The 14,159-nt window shown below is 38.5% G+C and overlaps 1 protein-coding gene across 6 annotated transcripts in view; it reads right to left on the reverse strand.

Moving 5' to 3' along the window:
- CKAP5 (cytoskeleton associated protein 5) overlaps window positions 1-14,159 on the reverse strand; it is a 113,864-nt gene that overhangs the window by 55,231 nt on the left and 44,474 nt on the right. For all 6 annotated transcript variants that reach the window (XM_043582413.1, XM_043582409.1, XM_043582410.1 and 3 more), the window contains exons 5-9: window positions 11,845-12,016; window positions 11,077-11,209; window positions 10,746-10,846; window positions 8,866-8,979; window positions 952-1,056 (exon numbers count right to left, since the gene is read on the reverse strand). In XM_043582413.1, coding sequence (XP_043438348.1) covers window positions 952-1,056; window positions 8,866-8,979; window positions 10,746-10,846; window positions 11,077-11,209; window positions 11,845-12,016 — 625 coding nt within the window. The remainder of the gene's footprint in view (window positions 1-951; window positions 1,057-8,865; window positions 8,980-10,745; window positions 10,847-11,076; window positions 11,210-11,844; window positions 12,017-14,159) is intronic.

The raw sequence follows: 14,159 nt of genomic DNA on the forward strand, positions 1-14,159 counted from the left end.
TACATGGGTTACATGTTAAGGGTTTTATGGACCCATATTTTTATTTCCCTGGTAACAAGCTAGTCATAATTTATTTTTATTTAGTAGAATCCTTTTTTTTTCTTCCAGTTAAGTTCTCTGAAATTATGTTCAATGCTATGAGTAAGCAAGCTCCAAATGCCATAACTGAGGTTAGACATTAACTTCACAACATAAATACAAACTATAAGGAGTCTCTAAAAAGTCAATCTAGGGAATCAAATGATCAAGTGGCTAGCAAGTTCAACCCTAAAGTTCAGTATGATCAATTTTCAGGATGCTGAACCACTCTAAGTAATTCAGACCAGATTTAGGGGCCAACTGACAAATGCCACAGTTAAAGAAAACATCTCAGTTTATTAAAACTGTTATCAGACTTGAGTGCTTCTAAATTTACACAAAGACAGTATATTCAACAAATGTTTTCAGTCAGGTTTCTTAGAATAAATTAAACTGATACACTACCAAGACTCTAATCTATAGAAAATGTCTCAAGTATGTAAGTAGATTATTATTTTTCAAATAGGAAAATGCTATAAAATACATTTTATATATTCATCTCACTTCTGGCTTTATACTGCCTTTCCTACTTTCATTTTTACTCTGTGTTAGTTATCACCAGTTTCATTTAATCCCGTTATACTACACATAATCTTATAAGAACAAAGCAGGATATTAATAAGTAAATAATAAGCAAATCAACTCAACTAAATATTTAGGTCATATGCCCAATTTTCTATATAAAGCTAATGAATTTAGTTATAACTGACATCTTTATTGAAATGTTTTGAGGAATTATGCTCAATTTTAATAAAACTTAATGAAAAATTCACTTTGCCCAATATATAAAGACCTATTTTAAATCCTAAAGCAAACTAGCCTGCCATTCTTGTTAATGTTGTTGATTTGTATCTAAAAAGGAGTGTTACTCACATGTCCTGCATATTGTCCAAATTTCTTCCTTAGTCCAACAGCTAGGCCAGTAAGACATTTTGCTGCCAAAGCCACCAACATGACATTGGTGTCCTTTCCAACAACCTACAAAGGGAGGAAAAAAAAGAAAACAAAATAGTCACAACCCAGGAGAAGGGGACTGAAAATTTATTCTTAAAAGAACTCTGACCCTGTTACGCTAAAGGACAGCCAATTTTGTTTCCTGCAAAAGAGGAAAAAGTCTTCCTTGACAATACCAAATTTGGGGGCTTCCCTTCATTCTGTTTAGTCTCTTACCTTAAAAGTACTACCAATAACACACATTAAACCACAACTTCAAATAGTTAACTCTCCATTAGTGGTAGTCTGGCCTGTCAGCATTGCACAACTGTGTAGGAGGGGACTCCGACACTAGTAGAGAAGCTGGAGGCTTGCTGACTTTGCTCTGGGGCAGGAAAAGCCAAAAGACAGTGTATCTCAGAGGAAAGACACCACAAGGCGGCAGCTCCAACATTTATACTAAAGGAGCACTGGTAGAAACTGCTCTCGGTACCTTCCAGAAGTCCGTGGGGGCTCTAAATTGCAAATGCCATTGCAACCATTCCTCTGAGGGAGCTTCTGGCTTTGCAGCTGCCATTTTAAAGTTTATTTATTTATTCTGAGAGCGCGCACGCGCGAGAGAGAGAGAAAAAGAGAGAGAGAGGGCAAGAGAAAGTTAGTTCACATCAGCAGGGAATGGGCAGAGAGCGAGGGAAAGAGAGAATCCCAAGAAGGATAATGCTGTCACAAAACGAGAGGTCATGCATAACCTGTGCTGAAATCAAAAGTCGGATACTTAACTGAATGAGCCACCCAGGAGCCCCCTTGCAGCTGCCATATTACCTGATGATCATCAAGTGTGCATTTACAGTCTCTTAACAGAGTCTCCTCCAGCATTATTTATACTACCATCCCCCTACGCTATGCCCACAAAACCCAGCATTATCAAAGCTCAGAGGTAGTAGCTGCACCTGTGTCAATTAAGCAAGACAGTGACTATGCCCGGTGCCTTCCTGCTAAGATTTTACTGCGGTATACTGCTCAAGTCAGTTGGATGTTAAAAAGCTACTTTATTTTATTTTTTAAATGTTTACCTATTTTTGAGGGGGGGCGGGCAGAGAGAGAGAGACAGACAGGATCCTAAGTGGGCTCTGTGCTGACAGCAGAGAGCCCAATGTAGGGCTCGAACTCACGAACCATGAGATCATGACCTGAGCCAAAGTCAGACGTTTAACCAACTCAGCCACCCAGGTGCCCCCAAAAGCTGTTTTATTCTGACATGTCTCAGATCCTTGTTTTTTCACTCTTCACTTTTTTCCCAAGTAGAAATAATGCTTCCATTCCGCTTTGGATTTTATTTAGTTTCTAAGATCTGATATTCCATAAGTAGAATGCTTCCTTCCAGATTCCCTGAATTAAACAACCCCTAATGGATAGCATGCCAGGAAGTTCTAGATGGCATTTAGCTGCACTCCCTAAATGCTGAGGAGTAAGGATAAAGAGTTAAGATTAACATTTATTAAAAACAAACTAGATGTTATAATTTTATAGGTGCTTTATATTTTTTTAATTTTTTTAACGTTTTTATTTATTTATTTATTTTTATTTATTTATTTTTTAAAATGTTTTTCAACGTTTATTTATTTTTGGGACAGAGAGAGACAGAGCATGAACGGGGGAGGGGCAGAGAGAGAGGGAGACACAGAATCGGAAACAGGCTCCAGGCTCCGAGCCATCAGCCCAGAGCCCGACGCGGGGCTCGAACTCACGGACCGCGAGATCGTGACCTGGCTGAAGTCGGACGCTTAACCGACTGCGTCACCCAGGCGCCCCGTTTTTATTTATTTTTGAGCAGAGAGAGACAGAGTATGAACGGGGGAGGGTCAGAGAGAGGGAGACACAGAATCTGAAACAGGCTCCAGGCTCTGAGCTGTCAGCACAGGGGCCCGATGCGGGGCTCGAACTCACGGACCGCGAGATTGTGACCTGAGCCGAAGTCGGCACTCAACCGACTGAGCCACCCAGGCGCCCCTATAGGTGCTTTATAATCCGTATTTAATTTTTCACCCAAAACCCTGTAGATAATATTAGCAAATTTTATAGATTTCAAAAATTAAATATAGATTAATTTGCTTGAGGTAAGAACTAGCAAATGTGATATGATGTAATTTAAATCCAGTTCTACTACAAAGCTTTTGCTTTCTTTGCTAAAGCATATTCATGCTGTAAACTCATGCTATGGCAAATTCATTTTCCTTATGAGAAAATGAGATCAGGGTCCTAATAAACATTTTGTTAAATCCCTAACTACTGTAAATCCATGGAGAAAAAAATTCCCTTCAGTTTTTTTTTTTTAATTAAAAAAAAATTTTTTTTTAATGCTTTTCTTTATTTTCGAGACAGAGAGAGACAGAGCATGAGCAGGGGAGGGACAGAGAGGTGGGGAGAGACACAGAATCTGAAGCGGGGTCCAGGCTCTGAGCTGTCAGCACAGAGACCGACACAGGGCTTGAACTCACAGACCGTGAGATCGTGACCTGAGCTGAAGTCGGATGCTTAACCGACGGAGCCACCCAGGCACCCCTCCCTTCAGTTCTGTATTAAATTCACTATTGGCATTTGTGGGGCACCTGGGTGGCTCAGCTGGTTAAGTGTCTGACTTCAGCTCAGGCCCACGATCTCACAGTTAGTGAGTTCAAGCCCCACGTCGGGCTCTGTGCTGACGGCTCAGAGCCTGGAGCCTGCTTCAGATTCTGTGTCTCCCTCTCTCTCTGCCCTGTCCCTGCTCGCACTCTGTCTCTCTCTCAAAAATAAATAAACATTAAAATAAAAATAAATTCACTATTGACATTTGTAAATGTTTGGATTACCTTTTTTTTTTTTTTTTTTTTTTTTTTAACCAAAAGAACTCTCAGGTATTATTTAGGTGCTAGGCTTCAGATTTAACATCTACATGTATATTCTAGAAATGGTCATCAAAAACATGCCAGACCCCATTCCAAGAAATCTTAGTTCAATGAATCTGGGATGGGATTTGGAACCAGTATTTTAACATAGTTCAGAAGCAGATGGCCATCGATCAATCCCATTCTTAGGAGAATAGTTCTCCTTATCCACCATTAGAGCAGTAACCAGTGGAAGCTGAATCCTAGACACTGATGGTCCTAGGAAAGTTTTGAAGAGGATGTTGTAAACCTACTATAATTCAAGATGGTAAAGGATTGAATGAACTTATAGGTGAATAATGGATCAGGCCTATTTGCCTATCAACACATGTCAAACATGTCAAACATCCCAGTTTGACTAAAGTTGTTCTAAACTGGGAAATGGGAGTGAGGAAGGTGGAGAAGTGTTTATTTTTAAGACAAATAGAATATGCAGGGAAGGACTCCATTCAAGATTTGAAAACACTCTGTGACTCTGTTGTAGACTATAGGAAGGAAGCTTTAGCTCACAATGTTAATTTAACCTAAATAATGGGAAATATTCTATAATTAAAAGTGCTGTCACTTCTCCCTTTAAGCTAGGCCTACAATAAGATTTTAAGTACAGATGATCCTTGAACAACATGAGGGTTAGGGGCACTGACCCCCCATGCAGTCAAAATCCACATATAACTTTTGACTCCCCCCAAACTTAATTACTGATAGCCTACTACTGACCAGAAGCCTTTCTGATAACATAAACCATTGATCAGCACATATTTTGTGTATGTATTATATTCTATATTCTTAAAGTAAGCTAGAGAAGTTATTTTAAAAAATCACAAGGAAAATACATTTACACTACTATTCTATATTCATTGAAAAAAACCCATGTGTAAGTAGGTAGACCCATGCAGTTCAAACCTGTATTGTTCATCAAGAGTCAACTCTAGTTACCGTCTAGTATTTATCTTTAACTAGCAATGTAAGCTACTGGTTAACAGTAACCAGAACAAAAACATTCTGCTGACAAAGAGACAAGTCAATGAAATCCACCATGATTATTGTGTTTAGAAAACTATGATGGGGCTACCTGGGGGGCTCAGTCAGTTAAGCATCCGACTTAGGCTCAGGTCATGAACTCACGGTTTGTGGGTTCGAGCCCCACGTCGGGCTCTGTGCTGACAGCTCAGAGCCTGGAGCCTGCTTCAGATTCTGTCTCCCTCTCTCTGCCCCTCCCCCACTCTCACTGTCTCTCTCTCTCTCTCTCTCTCAAAAATAAACATTTAAAAAAATTTAAAAAAAAAAGAAAACTATGATGCATGTAAGCAATAAGGGGGGAAATACAGAAAAACCAAGTGAGGGGCGCCTGGGTGGCGCAGTCGGTTAAGCGTCCGACTTCAGCCAGGTCACGATCTCGCGGTCCGCGAGTTCGAGCCCCGCGTCGGGCTCTGGGCTGATGGCTCAGAGCCTGGAGCCTGTTTCCGATTCTGTGTCTCCCTCTCTCTCTGCCCCTCCCCTGTTCATGCTCTGTCTCTCTCTGTCCCAAAAATAAATAAACGTTGAAAAAAAAAAATTTAAAAAAAAAAAAAAAAAAAAAAAAAAAAAAAAAAAAAAGAAAAACCAAGTGAAAAAAGTCTAATAACACATAAGTCTGTAGAGTATATAATAAAAACACCTTGAAAACCCAAATCTTAATCTAAAGATATCAACCAACACCCATAGGTAATTGACAAGTCAAAGAAGATATTGGGGGGAGGTGGGAGTAAGGGGCAGGGGAGAAGGTATCTTTATAAATGAAGGAACCTATCAACTTGTGAGAACAGGAAAGTCCATAAAATATGCTAAGTCAGATGACAGCTTGAAAGAAGACAGTTTAAGAAATAATTTCAGGAATACCATAAGGAATTTCAAATGAGTAGTTCTTTCTTTACTACTTGTATTAAAGGCAAAAAATAGGGAAATTACTGGGATTACTCAATATAGACAATAGAGAGAAAAGACTATGGAGGGAAGAGTGATCGGTCTGTAGCCTACTCAATCTCATTCTCTTATTTCACCATTTCCACGTTTTTGATAGGTCTCTCTTAAGCCAATATAATATGAATATGAAGTTTGTGTTTACATGTAAGTAAAATCACACACAAAAAATTTTAATGCCTTGTTTCAGGTTAATTTATACAATTGAAGTTAACTTTTCATTGTTTTAAATATTTTAACCACAAAATTAAATTTCTTTTCACTTGTTTGTAGCCTTTGATCGCCCCCCCCCCACTTTACCATGTGAAGAGGGAGAAGTTTCTCACAGAAATCTATTGTCTCTATGTCTACCTAAATATAAAATCCATGATCCTATCTGCAAATCAGCAAAAGATTATATTTATATTCATAATGCCAATGGAAATCACAGAACACTATTTGAAAAGCTAATATCCCAAGGAAATCCATGTGGAAAGTATCAACTAATATTTGTACCATTAGATAAGAAAAAATAAGAGCTTTTATCTGAGGCATTGAGAATTCAGGGCCAAGTACTAAGATTCCTGATAAAAATTATACGCTGGAATTCACAGAGAATCTGAAGTTCTCAAGGCCATTAGAATTTCATTTCCTTCTCTTAGTGCCTTTTTACCCCTCCTCTTTCCTCCCAAGCCCAGGTTGGTGAAATCTTTTCCCCCTGGGCAACTCCCTTCTCACTAATCTTGCTTGGGTCTGGGTTCTTCAGGATTGGAAGATGGAAGACTAAAAGATTGTGACAAATCATATCTCTGCCTCCAAATCTCACTTGGAAGAAAGTGTGGGAGGCTGAGAATGAGAAAACATAGTCCATTCTCATTATTCACGGGTTTCATATTTGCGAATTCACCTACTCGTTAACGTTTATTTATAACCCCCAAAATCAATTCTCGCAGCACTCTCCCGGTCATTCAGACAAGCAAAGAGCTGTGGAAAATCTGAGTTGCCTGGTGTGCACATTCCCAGCTGAGAATGAACAAAGCGACACTCTGACTTCTTTCAGCTCTCATACTGTAAACAGTATCTTTTTCATGGTCTGTTTAGTGCCACATTTCTTTTTCTTTTTTTTTTCATTTTTGTGATTTTCGTTGCTGCTTTCACTGTTTAAAATGGCCCCCAAGGGCAGTGAAGTGCTGTCTAGTGCTCCTAAGCACAAAAAGGCCGTGATATGCCTCACGCAGAAATTATGTGTGTTAAATAAGCTTTATGCAAGGCATGAGTTATAGTGCTGCTGGCCCTGAGTTCACCGTTAATGCATCAATAATATATATTAAATGAGACATCTTCAAACAGAATAAAATAAGTTATGTATTGACTGGTTGATGAAATGTTGAGACCAAAGAGTCACAGGACCCTAGCCCTGTGCCCTGTGTTCCCTCAGGAGCAATGGTTTGGTATTTGCTATTCAGTGTTTTGGTGACTTTACAGAACATAAGTACCACGAATAATGAGAATAACTATACTTACATGTGCATATAATTAAAAATTAACCTCCTCTCTCACCATTCTAGTCCTTTGTAATTTCAGGCTGAAGAAGCAAATGAAACAAAGTTTTCTATATTTAAGAACATGTCTTCACAGAGTTTGTTCTTAAGCTCTACACCTATGTCCACAGTGTTTGATCTATATTTTCAGATTTTATGGAAAGCCACTACATATAAATTTATCCACCAACAGCATTCAACTTGGTTAAACCTAAGCAACACCAAACCAAAACACCAAAGTGTTTTCTAAAAACATTTCTTTCTTATTTAGCACTTGCCTGCTTTATAATGACATTTCCCTACATCCTTTACTTTGCACGCAGATATACAAGGTGGCATCATTAGCTATCTAATGGAAAAATATGCCTCATATTTAGTATTCGTCCCATTAAATAGAGCCAATTTAAATAGTTCACCCTACAGGGGCGCCTGGGTGGCTCAGTCACTTAAGCATCGGACTTTGGCTCAGGTCATGATCTCATGGTTCCTAAGTTTGAGCCCTGCGTTGGGATCTGTGCTCACAGCTCAAAGCCTGGAGCCTGCTTCAAATTATGTATCTCCCTCTCTCTTTGCCCCTCCCCCACTTGCACTCTGTCTCTCTCTCTCTCTCTCTCTCTGTCTCTCTCTCTCTCTCAAAAGTAAATAAACGTTAAAAAATAAATTAAAAAAATAATAGGGGCACCTGGGTGGCTCAGTTGGTTAAGCATCCGACTTCGGCTCAGGTCATGATTTCACAGTCTGTGAGTTCAAGCCCCAAGTCTGGCTCTATGCTGACAGCTCAGAGCCTAGAGCCTGCTTCAGACTCTGTGTCTCCCTCTCTCTCTGCCCCTCCCCTGATCATGCTCTGTCTCTCTGTGTCTCAAAAATAAATAAACATTAAAAAAAATAAAATAAATAGTTCATCCTATGGAATTATAAAACTGGAATATTTGGTTCTATATTAGCAAGACCCTCTTTTTCTTGAGGTCTGTATATGCTATCAGACAGCATACTTAGAGTAAGTGATAATAAACAAAGAATAAAAACGAATCCCTCCACACTAACATAGGACAATCACTTTAAACAATCCTTTAAAAGGGCATGCCCGGGGCACCTGGGGTGGCTTAGTCAGTTAAGCGTCTGACTTTGGCTCAGGTCATGATCTCATGGTTTGTGGGTTTGAGCCCCGCATCGGGCTCTGTGGGGACAGCTCAGAGCCTGGAGCCTGCTTTGGATTCTGTGTCTCCCTTTCTCTTTCCGCCCCTCCCCCGCTCATGCTCTCTCTCAAAAAAAAAAAAAAAATCATAATTAAAAAAAAAAAAAAGGGTATGCTTATAATTAGAAAACCATCAATAGTGTTCCTTAAATGGCAATGTAGTTGTGATAAAAACAATGACAGATGATGAGAAATTCAAAGGCCTGGTCTGTTGTTGAGATACCAATGTACCAATGTTGACACTCTTCATGTTTACCTTCTTTAATGCTTTTACTAAATCTGCATAATCGCCTGCTTCCAGTTTGGGGTTTTTCACTAGTACTTCTACAGCCTCCAGGGCTTCTTTTCTCTCTTGCCATTTTTTTGCCTCCTGCAAGACATAGTATGAGTCACTTATAGAACAGAAAATAAGGCAAAATAAGAAAATAAAAGTCTATTTCTTGCATGCTCCTAATTCAAAGATACATAATCATTTTTTGTTTTCAGAAATTTTTTTCTAAAGCTGGTTAAAAAATAAAATTGCAAAATTGTGCGGCAAATTAGAATGAATTTTGCTCATATATACGTATAAAATTTTGTTCATACATAATAAGTATTTTCATAACATTTCATAACCCTAAAAGTTCTACAAGTAAAAGAATGGGATACCACAGACTTTTCCTTCTCATTTTCTAGGCAAATGTTAGTAAACAAGTATTAAACAGAAAACACTGCTAGAAAGCATTTCTAGCATATCTCACAGGTGAAAGGAATGTCCATACTAACAACATTAAAAAGACTAGAAAAAGACCATCATACAACCAACAGCCAAAATTGTTCTAATATTGGAGATCAGTTTTATACATTGGTGCTACAATGCTAATCCTTTTGTTTGATAACCATAAAGCAGAAAATACTTCACTAGAGATCAATTAATCATTCAATAATTTTGAATACCCACTATTTGAAAGAACTGGGGATATAAAGAAGATGACAAACTTGTCACCCTGGAGGAGATTACAGTGGAATTCAATTTACCAAATATTTGTTAATCAGAAGTTAATGGGGGACTGAAGGAGCTGATGGCAGAGCTAGGAAGGTCTTCAATAAATAAATAAATCCTGGGTCAGGACCACTATGAAAAGAGAAGTACAAGCTGCCTTGGTGTTACAGCAAGAGGATTTAATCTACTTGAGGCTAACAGGTAGGATCTCCCCTAAAAAGTGATTCTTAAGGTAAGACCTAGAGGATCAAGAAGCATTATGGGGTGAATCGGGGAGAATGCTATAGGCAGAAAGAACAGCATATATTAAGGTCCAGAGTTTGGTGGGGAAAGTGTGGCATATCTGATACCGGGAGGAGTTCAGTATGATGGGAGCACAATAATTAGACGGTAATTAGAGAAGTGGCTGGAAGATAAGCAGGGGCCTCAAACGTGTCATAGTTTGCCTCAATGGCCATAGGATGATTTCAGACATTAGTGAGGCAATGATATGGGAAGATTTTTATTTTCAAAAATGACAGCTTTGATTACATTGGAAAATATGATGGAAGGAGGCAAGAGCAGAGACGGGTAGTCTTATAAGAGGACTACTGCAGCATGTGGGGCAAGAGATGGTGGTGGTGGTTGGGATAAGACCCTCGGGTGGGAGTAATTGTGTCTCTTGGGGTACACTTAGTAAAGTCTGGAGACATTGTGATTGACTTGAGTAATGGTATTATTGATATTAGGTGGGTAGCTGCCAGAGATGCTGCCAAACACCCCACAATACACAAGACGGCCCCCCAAAACCAAGAATTATCTGGCAAAAAATGTCAACAGTACCAAGGTCAAGGAACTCTGGGGTAAATTACTGGCAGTGGGATGGAGAAAAGGAGATGAATTTGAGAGATATTTAAAGGTAAAACCAGAAAGACAATGAGGAAAAATGAGAAGTCAAGAATAATGTTCTGGTTTTTGGCAAGACAAGTAAAAGAAAGTGCAACAGTAGGTATATATACAAAGTAGTATGGGAACAAAGAAGCAACTGATTCATTCTCCTAGGGAAGATATGGGGTGGAAGGGGGTATACCGGGCAAGGGCTCCATAGAACACTCTAATTATAATCAAGTAACTGTTTAACATGAAATAAATGAAAGAAGGTTACCGTTACTTACAATTTTATCATAAAAGTCTTTGGGAAGTTTGGAAAGAATTTCTACTGCCTCCAATAGCTCATAAGCATCTATCTGTGGCACCTCATCACCATCATCACCACCTTCCAGAAGAAAAACAAAACAAACCTTAAAAACAGATGGAATGTTTCTACTTATCAAAGTTATCACTCCTTTCACAACCTGATGAAATCACTATATAGACGGAATCCGTTATTAATGCTATAAACAACTTCTATTGTTTTAAATGGCAGTCCTACAAAACGTGCCTATGTTCTTGGGGTAGGGCCTGTTCTTATTTTCAGAGAAACCGGTGTTTTAAAAACTGGCTTACCTCCCTCAGCATCACCACCAGCAGACTGTTGCTGTTCCAATTTCGCTTCTAGTTCTTGCTGGGAACGCAGAAATCGACTTGGTTTAGGAGCACCTGTTGGCAATTTGACCCATTCTTCTTCTAGTTCTTTCAACTACAAATATCATAAAATATTTTTAAAATATGCCTACATCCTCACCACTACAGAACATTTACTAACATCAGAACCCAATTTCTTATTTGTGTAGTTCTAACAAGGCAAACAAGAAACGATATACATTTAAAGTGTATATATTTGGTATATACCAAATACGTGTTTGACATAAGTCAAACTGACATATTTACTACCTAAGATGTAGGACTAAGCACTTAGAAAAAAATCTACTTTTTAGAACACTCATTAGTTCATGAATTCAGATATACTTGTATTAGATAATGTCTCTAAAACTAACTGTAATAAAAAAGAGATAAAATGCATTTTGTCCAAAAAACAGATAAAATACATTTTGTCCAAATAGATATTAAGTCCTGCTACCCAACAGCATGATAAAGGGATCTTTTAAACTGCTATAGACTCAACACTGACATACTAGAATCACTGAATGCATGGTATTTAACTTGAGAAGACAAAATAACATCAGAAACAGTTATCTGAGAGAAAAAAAAAGTATTTCAAAATTAAAAATGAAAAAATAATTATTTGTAAGGACAGAATATCAGCAACAGGAAGGAAGTATCTTCATATTAACCTTATGCAAAGACAACCAAAAAAATTTTTTTGTGTCTCACCTGGACAGAGTTTATATTTTGTAATGGGGGTCTCAGAGCGTCCCGAATCCATCTGTAAATCTCCACAGCAATTAGTTTTGCTTCATCTCGAACAGCCTTTTCTCGAGACTCAAAGAGTTTTGGCAACACTTTGATAATTGGCTTAAGCAAGATGATTTTGGAACCAAATTCACTAGATGTAAAAATTGTAAAAAAAAAAAACTTGTCAGCCTGCAATCTACTTGGGTAGTATTTCTTTTGTATAGACGTCTCATTTTTTTCTAATTTTTTTTTTGCCATTATAAAGAGCTATTTATACTTTTTTTTTGGATGTTTATTCACTTTGAGAGAGAGTGCAAGTGAGGGAGGGGCAGAGAGAGAATCTCAAGCAGGCAGGAGAGAGACAGAGAGAGGGAGAGAGAATCCTAAGCAGGCTCTGCACTGCTAGCACAGAGCCCAATGTGAGGATCAAACTCAAAATCGTGGGATCATGATCTGAGCAAAAATCAAGAGTCGGACACTTAACTGACTGAACCACCCATACACTCCTCAAACACAGTTTTGTACTTATTATATATATATTTTTTATTTTTTTAATTTTTTTTTAACATTTATTTAGTTTTGAGACAGAGAGAGACAGAGCATGAACGGGGTAGGGTCAGAGAGAGAGAGGGAGACACAGAATCCGAAACAGGCTCCAGGCTCTGAGCTGTCAGCACAGAGCCCGACGTGGGGCTCGAACTCACGGACCGCGAGATCATGACCTGAGCTGAAGTCGGACCCTTAACTGAGTCACCCAGGCGCCCCTGTACTTATTATATATTAACAGAGTTACACAGGTTGAGATATTTTAAAATGGCCCAGAAAAAAAAAAGAGAAGAAAAAGGAACCTCATAACCATATATTTTTTTTAATTTTTAAAAATATTTATTTGTTTTTGAGAGAGAAAGAGACAGAGTGAGAGCAGGGTAGGGCAGAGAAGAGACACAGAATCTGCAGCAGACTCCAGGCTCTGAGCTGTCAGCACAGAGTCCAATGAGGGGCTTGAACCCACAAACCGTAAGATCGTGACCTGAGCCGAAGACAGATGCTTAACTGACTGAGCCACCCAGCCTCCCCCATTTGTTTTTTGTTTTTGTTTTTTAATTTGAATCCAAGTTAGTTAAAATACAGTATAATGTTTTAGGGGTAGAATTTAGTGATTCATCACTTACATTTAACACCCAGTGCTCATCCCAACAAGTGCCCTCTTTAACTCCCATCACCCATCCCCCCACTCAACACCCTGCCAGCAACCGTTTGTCCTCTGTATTTAAGAGTCTTTTGTGGTCTGCCTCCTATTTTTATCTTATTTTTCCTTCCCTTCCCCTACGTTCATCTGTTTTATTTCTTAAATTCCACATATGAGTGAAATCATATATTTATCTTTCTCTAATTTCACTTAGCATAATACATTCTAGTTCTACCCACGTTGTTGCAAACAGCAAGATTTCATTCTTTTTCATTGCCAAGTAATATTTCGTTGTGTGTGTGTGTATACATATATATATATACATATATATATGTATACACACACACACACACACACACATACACCACATCTTCTGTATCCATTTGTCAGTTGATGGACATTTGGGTTCTTCCCATACTTTGGCTATTGTTGATAGTGTTGCTGTAAACATTGGGGTGCATGTGCCCTTTCAAATCAGCATTTTTGTATCCTTTGGATAAATACCTAGTAGTGCAATTGCTGGCTCGTAGGGTAGTTCTATTTTTAATTTTCTGAGGAACCTCCATACTGTTTTCCACAGTAGCTGCACCAGTCTGCATTCCCACCAGCAGTGCAAAAGAGATCCTCTTTCTCTGCATCCTCGCCAACATCTGTTGTTGGCTGAGTTGTTAATTTTAGCCATTCTGACAGGTAAGAGGTGATATCTCATTATGGTTTTGATTTGTATTTCCCTGATGATGAGTGATGTTGAGCATCTTTTCATGTGTCTGTTAGCCATCTGGATGTCTTCTCTGGAAGAGTGTCTATTCATGTCTTTTGCCCATTTCTTCACTGGATTATTTGTTTTCTGGGTATTGAATTCAATAAGTTCTTTATAGATTTTGGATACTAACCCTTTATCTGCTATGTCATTTGCAAATATCTTGTCCCATTCCCTCAGTTGCCTTTCAGTTTTGTTGATTGTTTCCTTCGCTGTGCGGAAATATTTTATCTTGATGAGGGCCCAAGAGTTCATTTTTGCTTTTGTTTCCCTTGCCATATCTATGTTTAGATGTCACTCTTCCAAGAGTATTATGTAATGTCTAGGGTCCAGAATAATATAAAA

The sequence above is a fragment of the Prionailurus bengalensis genome, chromosome D1 (assembly GCF_016509475.1).
Source record: "Prionailurus bengalensis isolate Pbe53 chromosome D1, Fcat_Pben_1.1_paternal_pri, whole genome shotgun sequence".
NCBI lineage: Eukaryota > Metazoa > Chordata > Mammalia > Carnivora > Felidae > Prionailurus > Prionailurus bengalensis.